The sequence below is a fragment of the Panicum hallii genome, chromosome 9 (genome assembly GCF_002211085.1).
Source record: "Panicum hallii strain FIL2 chromosome 9, PHallii_v3.1, whole genome shotgun sequence".
In the NCBI taxonomy this organism is placed as follows: Eukaryota; Viridiplantae; Streptophyta; class Magnoliopsida; order Poales; family Poaceae; genus Panicum; species Panicum hallii.
The window spans coordinates 11,180,742-11,194,011 of record NC_038050.1 but is presented as its reverse complement, the minus strand read 5'-3'; the positions used below and the strand labels follow the sequence as shown (position 1 = coordinate 11,194,011).

The following is a 13,270-nucleotide window of genomic DNA, read 5'->3' as shown; positions in this document are numbered from 1 at the left end:
GCGTATGGCGGGACGGAGATTTGGGTACGATTCCAATTACTCCTTATTGATAGCATGTGAGTGCTATCTGACATGACATGGAGCACACAGGACCCCGTATGGCCAGCGCATTATCGGAAGGTGGCTTTATTATCGGAGGGTGGCTTTAGGGCAAATGTACTCGATATGGTACAGTAGTGGCACCCTAGTGCAGACCTACCGACACTATATAAGGAGAGACCCTGTACATGGAAAGAGCCTGGTGACTCCACCGTAAGCTAGATTCTAAGAGAACTTGCCTTGTGTAGACTTGTACACATCCTCGTTGAGTCCCTTTGAGCTCGGCAAAAGGAAGAAAACACTCCTCCAGACCTCCACAACAGGACGTAGAGTATTACGCCACTACGAGACCCCAGCCTGTTTAAATCGATTGTCCATCCTTGATACGGAGGAAACGGAGGAAGGGGTGACACGTGGCATACAGAGGGACGGGGATTTGGGTACGATTCCAACTGCTCCCCATTGACAGCATGGGAGCGCTACCTAACACGGCATGGAGGACATGGGACCCGTATGGCCGGCGCGTTATCGGAAGGTGTCTATAGGGCAAATATACTCGGTGTGGTACGCTAGTGGCACCTCTTAGAGACATCTGGCGGTATATATGGTGATGCCCTGTGCATGGGAAGGAGCTAGTGACTCCACTGTAAGCTAGACTCTAAGAGAACCTGCCTCATGCAGACTTGTACACATGCTCGCTGAGCTCCTAGCTCGGCATAAGGAAAAACACACACCCTAGCAGGACACAGGGTAACACGCCACCACGCGGCCGGAACCTGTTCAGACCGATTGTCCATCCCGCTCCACACGTGACACTGCCCAGGGTCCGCTATAGGCCCGTGCGATAGGTGAGAGAGATCCCCGCATATACCTGTAGCCTGAAGAGCATGGGTTTGGGTAAAATTCTAAAATCATGTTAGTGGGAATAAGCGTGTTAGCGGGTTTAACTATTCTTTGCGAGCCCAGATCTAAAACGGCAGAATCTAGCGGATTTATACTCGTTGTCATCTCTATCTATGCATGGTGTACCGGGACCGACCCTGAAAGAACTGAATTCTCGATCTTCGCTATGTTGGTTGGTTAATCCTGTAGTCCAAAAGCCCAAATCCTATCCTCGGGCTGTTTTCGCGACCTGCCCCAACTAGAGAGGGCCGTGGAGCGCTCGGCGCGTGGTGCATCCCGTTAACAGCGGCGCGCGATCCAGGCATGGCATGCCGTGCGCTGCCATCGTCCATCCAGAAATCTGCAGGCGACTAGGCTAGCAACCAGGGAGCGGTGAGTTCGCTACCGGTCAGAATGTTTTTTACCATCAATATTTCGGGCACTGATTTTGGAATGAAAATTAGAAAAAATCGAAATGACGAGACGGATTTTGTTTCCGGAATAACGTCAGCATGACAGCCTGCGTGGGCCGAACTGGGCCGCTGGGAAGGAAAGGAAGGCTAGTGGAGAGACACGTGGGACGGGGGTCAGTCGGAAGGCGGAAAGGATTGACGCACGCGCTGATGCACCCGCTCTGTTTCAATCAGCGACGGACGACGACGCATTCAGGATCTGCGACGACACCGCTCTCCGTCGCCACCGTTTCCCCATCCCATCCAGCCCAGCAGCCGCCTTCTTCCCTGTAAACAGCTAGCTCCTCGCCAGTCGGGCGCGCTCCGCATCCCGCCGACCGCCTGCCTGCCGTCCGTGCATCGAGGAGAGTTTGGGGGACCGGCCGGCGCGGAAGGGACCGACACCCCCCCCCCCCCCCCCCCCGCGGGAGGTGATTGGTTCTGTCTTTGCTACCGTGTAACCGTTTCGTCTGGGGATTTCTTCTGATTTTAACTGACGGGGAAAGTAGAGGGAATGGATGAGTGGCTCGTGTAAGCAGTGTATGTTTCACCGCTATAGGTTTATTTGGCATTAGGTGATGTGAAATTTTACCCCTGCTTCTGGTAGAGCTGAGTCTCCCTCTGTTTGCTTGCTGACTTGGCTCCAATTGATTCTGCAGTTGACTTCACATGGCTTCGGAATCAGGGGACGGCAACTGCGATGCTTGGGCAGCGAGAGATCCCTCTGGGGTTCTCTCACCATACAAGTTTAGCCGCAGGTGGTTTCCCCTTTCCTGTTTTGGTTAAAAATCCAGCACCCACCATTTTTATTACTCTGAATACTCTCTCCTTGCTCTGCTAGACTCCATGGAACATCTACCTATCTATGGGCCGAATTGTTTCCACGCCTTTATATGCACATTATGTTTGGTTTTCAGTGTGTTTCGTGCCTATTTTTAAGTGAGCATATCAAGTGTGGATCGAGTAGTGCAGGTATTTCTGCTTGTCAAATGCCAAACTAAAGCAGGTACCAAGCGCTGATCGCTGCCTGAGTGACCAATGGTGTTCGCTATTTTCTTTGGCGATGTAAAACTCTTGAATGATGTAACTGTTTGACTCGATCCGGTCTTTAAGGGCCAACTGAATTAATGAAATCAGGTGGGGGATCCTCCCCCCCTCAGATGACCCCTCAAAGAAAAAAAAAACTAAAGCATGCGATTGATGCATACTATGAGGCAATGGATGGGCATTTTAGGTTTGATGAGACTGCAGAAATTTGAGTGCGCACAGCAAGCATTTGTATTTTTTGCAGTTAGCTCAGTGGTTTCATTCTCATACCATCTTCTTATGTGAGCTAATGCGATATAATTTCCAGGGCAGTGCAAAGCGGCGATGTCTCATTGAAGATCACACACTGTGGAGTCTGTTATGCTGACGTTATTTGGACACAAAATAGGCACAATGATTCGAAATATCCTTTGGTTCCTGGGTAAGCTTTTCGGGTCAATATATACATTGAATACCTCAGACGAAACAAAACATCATAGTCAGGAGTGCTGACAAAAGTGTTGCTCATTGTCTAAAAATGATGTTTGTACAGTATAGTTGTCAACAATATGAATTTGTGCAGGCATGAGATAGCTGGAGTTGTAACTGAGGTCGGTTCAGATGTCAAAGGCTTTAAAGTGGGTGACCATGTAGGTGTCGGAACCTATGTGAACTCATGCCGAGATTGTGAGAATTGCAATAGCTCTCTAGAGAACCACTGTCCAAAATCAGTTTTTACTTTCAATGGCATTGATACAGATGGCACTGTCACAAAGGGGGGTTACTCCACGCACATTGTAGTCCATGAAAGGTATGGCAGTACCATTTTAACTGACTGTTCAAACAAGATTCTGTGATATTGATAAAAACTAGTTTTAGAGATGAAATGTTATTTTGTTCTGTTGTAATTCCATTTGCCTATTTAATCATACCGTGTCATATTCAAGATGCTATCTAGTTTCTTATCAGAGGTGAGTAACATTTGTTTCTCGTTGTTGTGCAACTATTTTCATCAGAATCAATACATGATGAAAGAATAATATATAGGTCCATATAATTAATATTATTGACATCTTGATGCTTGCCCAATACAACTTTTCTGATAAGGAAACCACATTTTGTGTTGATTTAATGACATTTCAGGTACTGCTTCAAAATACCAGATGGCTACCCTTTGGCAAAGGCAGCACCTCTTCTATGTGCTGGAATCACTGTGTACACTCCAATGATGCGACACAACATGAAACAACCTGGAAAATCACTAGGGGTCATTGGACTAGGTGGGCTGGGTCACATGGCAGTGAAATTTGGTAAAGCCTTTGGTCTTAAGGTCACAGTTTTCAGTACAAGTGAATCAAAGAGAGAGGAAGCCATCAACCTCCTTGGAGCAGATAATTTTGTTATATCATCAAACACACAGCAGATGGAGGTACTGAACATTGCATGATTTTAATTTACCTAATATGCCACATTTTTCTTCTTGATAAGATCACATAATTTTGTATTTAGTAGCGAAACTGTGAGAAAGTTGGTATTGTTTATAACACCATCTTTTTGGTGGAAAACATTTTTTTATTCCTTATTTTAATGCGAAAGATAGATGCAAATCACATTATTTTCGCATGAAAAGAACAGATCAATGGATCACTTTCTTTCTCATTTTTTTTGCTACTTGATTCTGATCCAGGTTTCCAGTGCTGCATATGACCATGAATAGTTTTCTTATGCTGAGAATGAAGATATGTTGCTAAATAATGCTTGTTCCACTTAATTAACAGCTGATTGTAACTATATCATTTCCTGCTTTTGCAGTCCCTGAAAAACTCTCTCCACTTCATAGTTGACACTGCTTCCGGTGACCATCCATTTGATCCATATCTCTCACTCCTAAAGGTTGGTGGTGTGATGGCAATAGTGTGCTTTCCAAGTGAGATCAAAGTGCATCCTGCAAGCCTTAATCTTGGTAATTCTCTGTTCTGATACTCATGCAGTGAAAAGAAACGTGGTAAACAGAAGCTAGGTTATTTAGATTTAACCTGAACTGCTTTTTTAGGTGCACGGACCTTGTCTGGTAGTATTGTTGGAGGTACAAAAGATATCCAAGAAATGGTTAACTTCTGTGCAGCGAACAAAATCTATCCAGAGATTGAGATCATCAAGATAGATTATATCAATGAGGCTCTCACAAGGCTTGTTAATCGAGACGTGAAATACCGCTTCGTAATCGACATTGAGAACTCCTTCAAGTAGCATGTCTCATTCCCATGCTCTCGTCTGTCTGTCTGTCGATGTCCAAAAAACGTAATGTAATGCTGCGTTGCATTTGCATTGTTCCTAGTGTGTGCTGTGTGGCTACCTGCTCCCTCCTATGTACGTTATGTACGTTTTTTTTTTGAAACGAAGTCCTATGTAGGGTTAGCGTTGTCAACTCTGCATAGTATAAAGAATCGGCGGCGACGCTGTACTTGGTGTGACATCGTTGTAACTCTTGACATTTGGATGCATGGGAATACAGCCAAGCACCATATATGGTATACACATGTTACATGTACACAGAACTTCACTTTCTGTGCCGAATTCTCATAAACTGTAACTATTCTTCTTATATGTTATATTCATTTTTTTCTCATTGACTACCAAACAGGAAGTCAATTCAGGCTCGAGGCAGAATTCTTCTCTGCTTTATTTTCAAGTATTGATTTGGCAGAGAGCCCACCATAACATGTTATTATGATTCCTTCCTGCCCCCTCTCGCACCAGGGCGCCGATCTCTTCGACTGAAAACCAGTTTGCCAAACCAGCCTGGGCCACTAAAAGAACAGACAAAACTATGGTCCATAGAAGTACGAGCCTCCATGTGCAATGGTAACATAAGCTGCCTCGAATGCATCGCCCTTTCATTCAGCAAAGTCAAAGCTCTCCGGGTCTAAGGCCGTGTCCAATGGTGCCCTCTAAACCGTTCTCTACCCTATATATAGAGAAGATTCCGTTTTCTATTGCTCTAGCAGCGTTCTCTAAATGGTCCTCTAAAATAGAGAACGCTACAGGTTTCCTCTATATATAGAGATTCTCTCTCCTCTTCTCTATTTTTTCTTTACGTTTTAAACACTGAATTAAATAAAAATAAAATATGTCCATAGCATTTGAGGTATGATAAATACGTACGTACAAAAATTTGGAACAAAATACGTTTCTAATATAGGGTTTAATGTATAGAGAACGAGATTTAGATAACGTTGTTGGAGAGAAATGAGATATAGAGGAGAGAATCTTGCAAAGAATTCTGTAAATGAAGGATATAGAGAAGGATATAGAGAACGACGGTTGGAGATAGCCTAACGTTGTACTGACTTTTGTGATTTGTGATTGCAAGTCCCATCCTATAGCTTGGTCAACTCAAATTCTTCCAGCTAGCAGGAAGGAGCAGGAGTGGAGAGATGGCTGGTCTGATTGCATCTGGAATCATCAAGTGGACGGCAAGCAAGCTTGCTTCCTTGGTTTCTCCACCGATCGAGCCATCACCATCTTCATCTGACGAGCAGCAAACTTCTGCAATCAGAGATGTGCAGATGCTGCAGAGGAGGATGGCATCGGTCCAGCGCTCACTGGAGGCAATAGATGAGGATAGCATCAGAGATGAGTCTGGAAGGCTTCGATTGAGGGAGCTCCAGCAGTTCGCCTATGATGCGCAGGATGCTATCGATGAGTACAAGTTTGAGCTGCTGCGTCGTCGGATGGATGATCCAGACAGTCGTCATCAAGACAGAAGCGCGCGTAAACGCAAGCGCAAGGGCGACAAGAAGGTACTTGGAGTTGCTTCCCTGACACTTTGATTTTCATTTGTTGATCACAAGGATGTTGATTACCTTGTATTCTTTTCAAACTGTTCTGATTTAGATGGTTGGCCTAATCATAGTACAATACAAAACAATAGCCAGAAAATTTCCAAGGTACCTTTAAATAACTCAGAACACCAAAATTATGGATAGAAAACTGCAGTGATAGACATGTTTACTATATTGTAATGGAGGAGGGCAAGATAAACGAGATTAGGTCCAGTGCAGCTTTTAGTAGTGCTGAATTAAATTCAATTTACTAAATAATGGCAAAGGTAAAAATATAGATACCAGATTCCAATTTGACTAAAATATTTCGTTCCAGGAACCAGAAACAGATCCTGTGATGGTTCCAGTTCCGGATGAATTGGCCCTCAGGGTAAAAAGAATTCTAGAAAGATTTAAGGAGATCACAAAGGCATGGAATGATCTCCATCTGGATGAGGCAGATGCACCATTTAGGGAGGAGGAAGAAGACTTTCTACAAAAGCCAACTACCCCACATGTTGACGAACCCACTGTAATTGGCAGAGACGATGATAAGGAAAACATAGTCAAGTTGTTGCTCTCAATGAATGGAGCTTGCGGAGAAAATAATGCATCAGTTCTTCCTATAATTGGGATGGGGGGAGTAGGGAAGACAACACTTGTTCAAATAGTTTACAATGATCCAAGGATCACAAAGCAATTTGGCCTGATGGGATGGGTCCATGTATCAGAGAACTTTGATCTTAAAAGCATCATGAGCAAAATTATCATGTCATTTACAAGAAAACCTTGTCAGATAACAGAATTGAACCAGTTAGAGTATATGCTGATGGAACAAGTTGTTGGCAGAAAGTTCTTACTTGTTCTTGATGATGTATGGAGCGAAAGGAAGGACCTTTGGGATGCCTTGCTATCAGCGATGTCAACTGCACACTTAGGGGTAATACTTGTAACTACCCGCAACATAAATGTGTCATCAGTTATCCAGCAATGCCTCCCTACCATGTGGGCTGCTTACCTTTTGATGAATCTTGGCAGCTATTTAAGCAGTTGGCCTTTTGTCACCAAGATCAAAATATAGAAAAAGCCTTTGAAGAAATTGGCAGAAAAATTGTTCAGAAATGCGGAGGCCTGCCTTTGGCAGTCAAAGCAATTGGAAGCGCACTTCGCTTTGAGGAAGATGAGGATACATGGACTGATATATTGGACAGTGAACAGTGGAACTTACCAACAAGGGAGGATACTGTGTTGCCAGCCTTAAAGTTGAGCTATGTCCGTATGCCGATTCATCTGAAACGGTGCTTTGTTTTCTTCACGCTCTTCCCCATGGGGCATATTTTCATGAAGGAAAATGTCATATATCTATGGATATCTTTGGGCATCCTTAAGCAGACTAGCCATCGAAACCCTGAGAACATTGGCAATCGATACTTTAATGACTTGTTGCAGAGAACTATGGTTCAGAGAGTACTACTCGATGGAGGACACAATTGCTTCACCATACATGACCTTTTCCTTGATCTGGCCAAATTTGTCTCAGGTGAAGATATTTTGAAATTGGACACTCAATACATGCCATACTTAAATGATGCATCACAAAATCTTAGGTATTTATCCTTGGCTGTGAGTTCTTCGGATCATACAATATTAGACCTGCATACCTTGCCAGTTACCGGAGGTCTTAGGATACTTCAAGTTATAAATGATTTGGACGATAACAAGAGGTATTATTCTTCTCTTTTCAAAAATAACAGAAGATGCTTCTCCAAGTTGTTCTCTCATCATATCAACGTTACACTTCCAGAGGATCTAAGGGGTCTCCGACATCTGAGAGCCTTAGATTTAAGTCGTAGTGCATTGACGTCACTGCCAGAGTCAATAGGAGAACTAAAGCTACTTAGGTACCTTTGTATTTTCCAAACACGAATTGCCAAGCTACCTGGATCTATCTGCAGCCTATATAACTTGAAGGTTTTGGATGCAAGAACTAACATGCTTAGAGAGCTTCCACAAGACATTCAGAAGTTGGTCAGCCTGCAGCACCTCAGTTTAGATCTCTGGTCTCCTCTATGCATGCCAAGAGGAATCGGGAAGTTAACAAGGCTAAAAACATTGACAATGTATAGTGTTGGAACAGGCAATTGGCACTGCAACATTGCTGAACTACATCATTTGGTGAATCTTCATGGAGAGCTTTGCATTACAGGGCTAAGTCGAGTCACAAACATTGATGATGCTCAGACGGCAAACCTGGTCAGCAAAAAGCATTTGCAAATTCTGAGATTGGACTGGTCTGCTGGATTCTACGCTACCGAATGTGAGCACATTGTTAATCAGAATAATGCAACATCAACACCAGAATTGGATGAGGACGTATTTGAGAGCTTAAAGCCACAGAGGAATCTTGAGGAGCTAGAGGTAGTCAACTATAGTGGCTACAAATATCCAAGCTGGTTGGGTGATCCTGCCTTCTCACGTTTAGCCAAGGTGACACTATGGAAGCAAAAATGCAAGTTTCTTCCAGCTCTTGGTCAACTGCCTCAACTCTGTGAACTTTTAATCATCCACATGGAATGTGTAGAGCGAATTGGGCGAGAGTTTTATGGCCAGGATTCCGTGGAGCCATTCCCAGCTCTGGAGAAACTAGAGTTTCAGGACATGCCAAACTGGGTGGAGTGGTATGAAGTTTCTGAAAATGATTTCCCTTCTCTCCGTGAGCTGAAAATCAAGGATAGTAATGAATTGGGAATCCTTCCACAAAAATTGCCATCCAATCTGAAGAAGTTGGTCATCATGAATTGTGAGAAGGTGGTTAGACTTCCGACAGTTCCTTGCCTCGCTCACTTAGTCTTGAAGGGCAACATTGGTGAAGAAACTTTAAGTTGTCTGCATTTTCCACTCCTCAAGACATTAAAAGTTTGTTTCTTGAGAAAAGCAGAGGAGATCAAACTTGAAAACTTGCCAATGCTTGAGGGACTAGCTATCACCGGATGCAAACGGCTGTTCTCTATAGAAGGAGTGTGCAGCGTTGAATCCCTCAGTCTTCTGAAGATAAAAGATTGCCCAAACCTGCAACTCCCTTTTAAACCACTCCCACAGAAGGTTCAACAATCTACTGTCACAAACTGTCCTCAGTTGCAGGAATGGGCGGAGTGGCAGCAAACTCAAATGTCAGAACCCCGATATCAGGTATAGACACACTTAGCTTCCTGCTGATGTCTCCAAATTAGTACTCCCTCCATTTTCTTTTCTTTTGGTAGTCCTATTTCACCTTGACACAATGATCAAGGAAAAGCAACCTTGCTTATCATCTAATTAATGTAACACAAGGCTTTTTGTTAATCCTCCAATGTTTTGCTAGAAACTTCTTGTTACTGGTGCTATTTAATATTTATTGCCATGGTCCTTATCAATAGCAAATAGGACTATCATTTATGAATACTTGAGTTTTGGAAATAGAACTATCAGAAGAGAATGGAGGGAGTATTTGTTTGTCAACTGTCGGTTGCTGCTCTCATTTGAATCATATAACTGATTAAGATATTGCAAACGCAGTTAGAAGAACCTGATGGTGCAAGCTATGATCAAGAGGTAGTCGAAGCACTGAGAGATGAGAGCGAGGATGATTTTGAAGTTTTCCGCGAGGATGAAGATGATGATTTCTATGATAGAATTTTAGAAGCCGGGAAATTAAGTGGAGTGGCCATCGATTACAACGATGACAGTGATGATGCTTGCTAAATATATAAGAAAAGTGTAAACCATCAACGAAGAGGAGACGGAGTACAGCACCATCCAAACGTCACAATTTTCTATATTCTGACTGGTCTATGAGACTAATGACTGTCGTTCTAGGAGTGATAAGGATTTTTTTTAACAGTTCTGGTAATATAATTAATTATTCTAATGGTACATGTCGACGTGGCACTATAAAAAACTACAGTAAGCATTTACTGGAAGTAATTGTGGGCTGAAACGCGCACCAATCAAGGTGGGCCGACTTCCGACCTGCGGCCCAGAAGGTTAGCCATCTCGGGGGGTGGGCCGTGGGCGTGAGGCTGCTGCAAAAGAGAGATCCCATTTTCATTTTGGAAGCTTTGGCATGCTGCTAGTATTTTGGAAGCCGTGGCGGTTTCACTTCTTCCTAATATTTCCCATTGACCGAGCGGCGCGTCTCTTTCTTTGGTTTGCGATTTGGCCGCGGTGTCCCACTAATCAGCCATAGGGAGTGAAAGGTTAACTGGATTCGCGCCACCCAGCTCCCACCACGGCGCCGCCGCCGCCACCTCCATGCCCCACCCGGCGGCCGCCGCAGCTCCCCTTCAGTGGCGACCATCGCACGCGCAGCCGCTCTCTCCCCCGCCGCTCGGCTACTCCTCCGCCAGCGCATGGGTTCCTCCGCCTCCACCGCCGCCGCCCTCCTCGCCCTGCCCTCCCCCTCCTCATCTTCCTCCGACGACTCCGACGACGCTGACGAAGCCAGGATCCTCCCGCCCTCGCCCGCGCTGGAGCCGGAGGCAGCCTCCCCGCCCCCGCCCCCGCAGCAGCAGCAGCCGGCGCGGCGGTGGCTGGACCTGGAGCGCGACTGCAACATGGCAATGAAGGCGCTGGCGCGCGCGGGGGACGTCGCGCAGGTCGCCGACCTCTTCGCCGAGCTCGCGCACTCCGCCTCGGCCGCCGGCGCGGCGCCCGGCGTCCTCTGCTACAACACGCTCCTCAACGCGCTCGCGGAGCACGGCCGCGCGGCGGAGGCCCGCGGGGTGTTCGACGGAATGCTCGCGGCGGGCGTGGCGCCCACCGCCTCGTCCTTCAACATCCTCGTCAAGCTCTACGCGTGGCGGACCGCGGAGTTCCACCTCGCGTACGACGAGATCCACGGGATGCGGGGCCACGGGGTAGTGCCCGACGTCGGCACCTACTCCACGCTCGTCACCGGGCTGTGCCGCGCGGGGAGGCTCGACGAGGCGTGGGGCGTGCTCGATTGGATGCTGCAGGAGGGGTGCCGCCCGATGGTGCACACCTACACGCCCATCTTGCAGGGTTATTGCCGCAATGGCCATATTGAGGAGGCTAGGAAGCTCATAGACTTTATGGAGGGTGCCGGTTGCCCACCCAATTCTGTCACTTACAATATTCTGATCAAGGCATTGTGTGATGATGGCAGATTCGATGAAGTCGAGCAGGTTTTAGATGAGATTAAAACTAAGGGCCTCAAGCCCAGTTCAGTGACCTATAATACATATATGGATGCTCTCAGCAAGAAAGGCATGGGTGAGAAAGCACTTCGGCTGGTCGAGGACATGCAATGTGAAGGTTTGAAACTCACAGCTTTTACTTTGAGTATTGTTATAAACTGCTGTTGCTGGAACTCGAAGTTTTCAGAAGTCATTCCCTTATTAGAGAGGAGCACGGAGTTAGATTGGTGTGCTGCTGTTGTTGCATACAACACTGTCATGAGCAGACTATGTGACACGGGCAGATGGTTGGCTATTCTGGAGCTCTTGGCGGACATGATCAAGAAAGGCATCATCCCAAACACGCGTACGTTCAACATTTTGATTAATAGTCTTTGCACCAGGGGGAAGCTTTCCATAGTAAAGAATCTGGTTTTTAATCATCGGTTTCCTGCAAATGTTGTGACATACAATACACTTATCCATTGGTCTTACTACCATGGGAAGGCTAGTGATGCGGAGAACATGTTTGAGTACATGACACAAGTAGCCAATATTGCTCCAGATGAAGTCACCTATACCATAATGGTTGATGGATTTTGCCGACAAGGAGAATTTGATAAGGCTACTGATTGTTTTAAAGGATCTCTCAAGAATAGACTGTCAAAGGATCTTCTTACTGCCCTTTTAAATAGGCTTGGTCGCAAGGAAAGAATCTGGAACATACTTGATATATTCGAGGAAATTGAAAGACGAGGTTTTGTCCGTGATCACATGATATTTGAGGGTACAATTAGATCATTTTGTAGGTTTGGTTTTCGTCAGTACACAAAGATGTTTAATCTGGAATTTCTTCTTGATGGAATGTTGGGACCTGGCAAGGAACTATACCCTACCCATAAGGGTCGAGGAAAGAGATAAATGATCACAGGCAAGATGGCAACTGGTAAAATACCTCTTTCAAGTTTGTTGTCAGATACATATGACTAGTGCTAGAAAGCTTCTATATGGATTACAACACTATATCTCATATGCGAAACTACAGTTCTTTTTTCTGGGAGACATTTCTGTGAACTTTGAAAAAACTAAAGACAAGTATTAGAAGGACCATTAGAGTGGAATGGTAGTTAGTGGGTGGTCATGATTTAGTCCTCGATGTGCGCTTCAAAAATTTTGCCATTATTCCTGATACTATTGAGCCAAGACGGATCTTATTGAATTTCAGTTACATTCGTTTGCAAAGTTAAACGCTGTTATTCCACACATTTAGCATTGAAACTTCCATGTTGCCGTTGGGAGTTGATGCTTTTGCTTCACCAGAATTTTCCTCCTGGGTGAGCAGATCCATCTACGAAGCGATCAACATATTGGAAAGTCCAATTTGGTCATTCATTTGAGTTTCGCACTAATTTCTGTTGCAGCTGCATTGCATCTCAGTTGAAATTTGAATCGCAAATACTTCATTGGAACTGTAGTAAGAGTAGTCAGTACCTTAACCTACAGCGACAGCGGTACCCGGGCAATGGCGGAAGTTGGTGTCAGGCGGCGGAGGCAGCCTGCGTTGAGGTCAAGGGATCCGGCGCCGGTGGAGGTAAGGCACCGTGCACCTGGTGAGCAGTGGTCCGTGGACGAGAGGGAGGGGAAGCCACTCGGCAGTGGTGCAGACCACCTGAGCAGACGCATATACTGAGATTCGGGAATGGGCTGGATTGTCTGGGCTTTAGTGTCCGTGGACCAAATCCAAGATGGGCTTTCATCCAGCTCTTTCCGATGAGTTGTGAAATGTGAACGTCGTCGCCAGAGAGCAGCCAGGGTGTGAAATACAGGACAGATTGCTCAGTTAGATTAGGTGAAGTTTCTCTAGTTTTTTAGT

General features: G+C 45.4%; 2 protein-coding genes and 1 pseudogene across 4 annotated transcripts; all 3 read left to right on the top strand.

The window, feature by feature from the left end:
* Nucleotides 1–1,524: 1,524 nt before the first annotated feature.
* Nucleotides 1,525–4,933, top strand: LOC112874392 (probable cinnamyl alcohol dehydrogenase 1). 3 transcript variants are annotated; one of them, XM_025937687.1, is made up of 7 exons: nucleotides 1,525–1,804; nucleotides 2,033–2,131; nucleotides 2,728–2,841; nucleotides 2,983–3,210; nucleotides 3,543–3,828; nucleotides 4,212–4,362; nucleotides 4,453–4,933. In XM_025937687.1, exons 2-7 carry the CDS (start codon nucleotides 2,043–2,045, stop codon nucleotides 4,647–4,649), a joined length of 1,065 nt encoding a protein of 354 aa, XP_025793472.1. In that variant the 5' UTR covers nucleotides 1,525–1,804; nucleotides 2,033–2,042; the 3' UTR covers nucleotides 4,650–4,933. The 3 variants fall into 3 exon arrangements, with proteins under 3 accessions (XP_025793472.1, XP_025793469.1, XP_025793471.1); XM_025937684.1 differs by having other exon boundaries at nucleotides 1,525–1,913; XM_025937686.1 differs by lacking the exon at nucleotides 1,525–1,804 and adding an exon at nucleotides 1,829–1,948.
* A 95-nt stretch (nucleotides 4,934–5,028) lies between these two features.
* Nucleotides 5,029–10,199, top strand: LOC112874393 (annotated as a pseudogene).
* Nucleotides 10,200–10,366: 167 nt separating this feature from the next.
* Nucleotides 10,367–12,625, top strand: LOC112874390 (pentatricopeptide repeat-containing protein At1g62914, mitochondrial-like). Its single transcript, XM_025937682.1, has one exon. It carries the CDS (start codon nucleotides 10,612–10,614, stop codon nucleotides 12,316–12,318), a length of 1,707 nt encoding a protein of 568 aa, XP_025793467.1. The 5' UTR covers nucleotides 10,367–10,611; the 3' UTR covers nucleotides 12,319–12,625.
* The last annotated feature ends 645 nt before the right edge of the window (nucleotides 12,626–13,270 follow it).

Coding starts and splice junctions, on each gene's coding strand:
- LOC112874392 (XM_025937687.1), top strand. CDS start 2,043: ATGGCTTCGGAATCAGGGGACGGCAACTGCGATGCTTGGGCAGCGAGA. Junction 3,211..3,542: donor CACATTGTAGTCCATGAAAG/GTATGGCAGTAC, acceptor ATGACATTTCAG/GTACTGCTTCAAAATACCAG. Junction 4,363..4,452: donor TCCTGCAAGCCTTAATCTTG/GTAATTCTCTGT, acceptor CTGCTTTTTTAG/GTGCACGGACCTTGTCTGGT.
- LOC112874390 (XM_025937682.1), top strand. CDS start 10,612: ATGGGTTCCTCCGCCTCCACCGCCGCCGCCCTCCTCGCCCTGCCCTCC.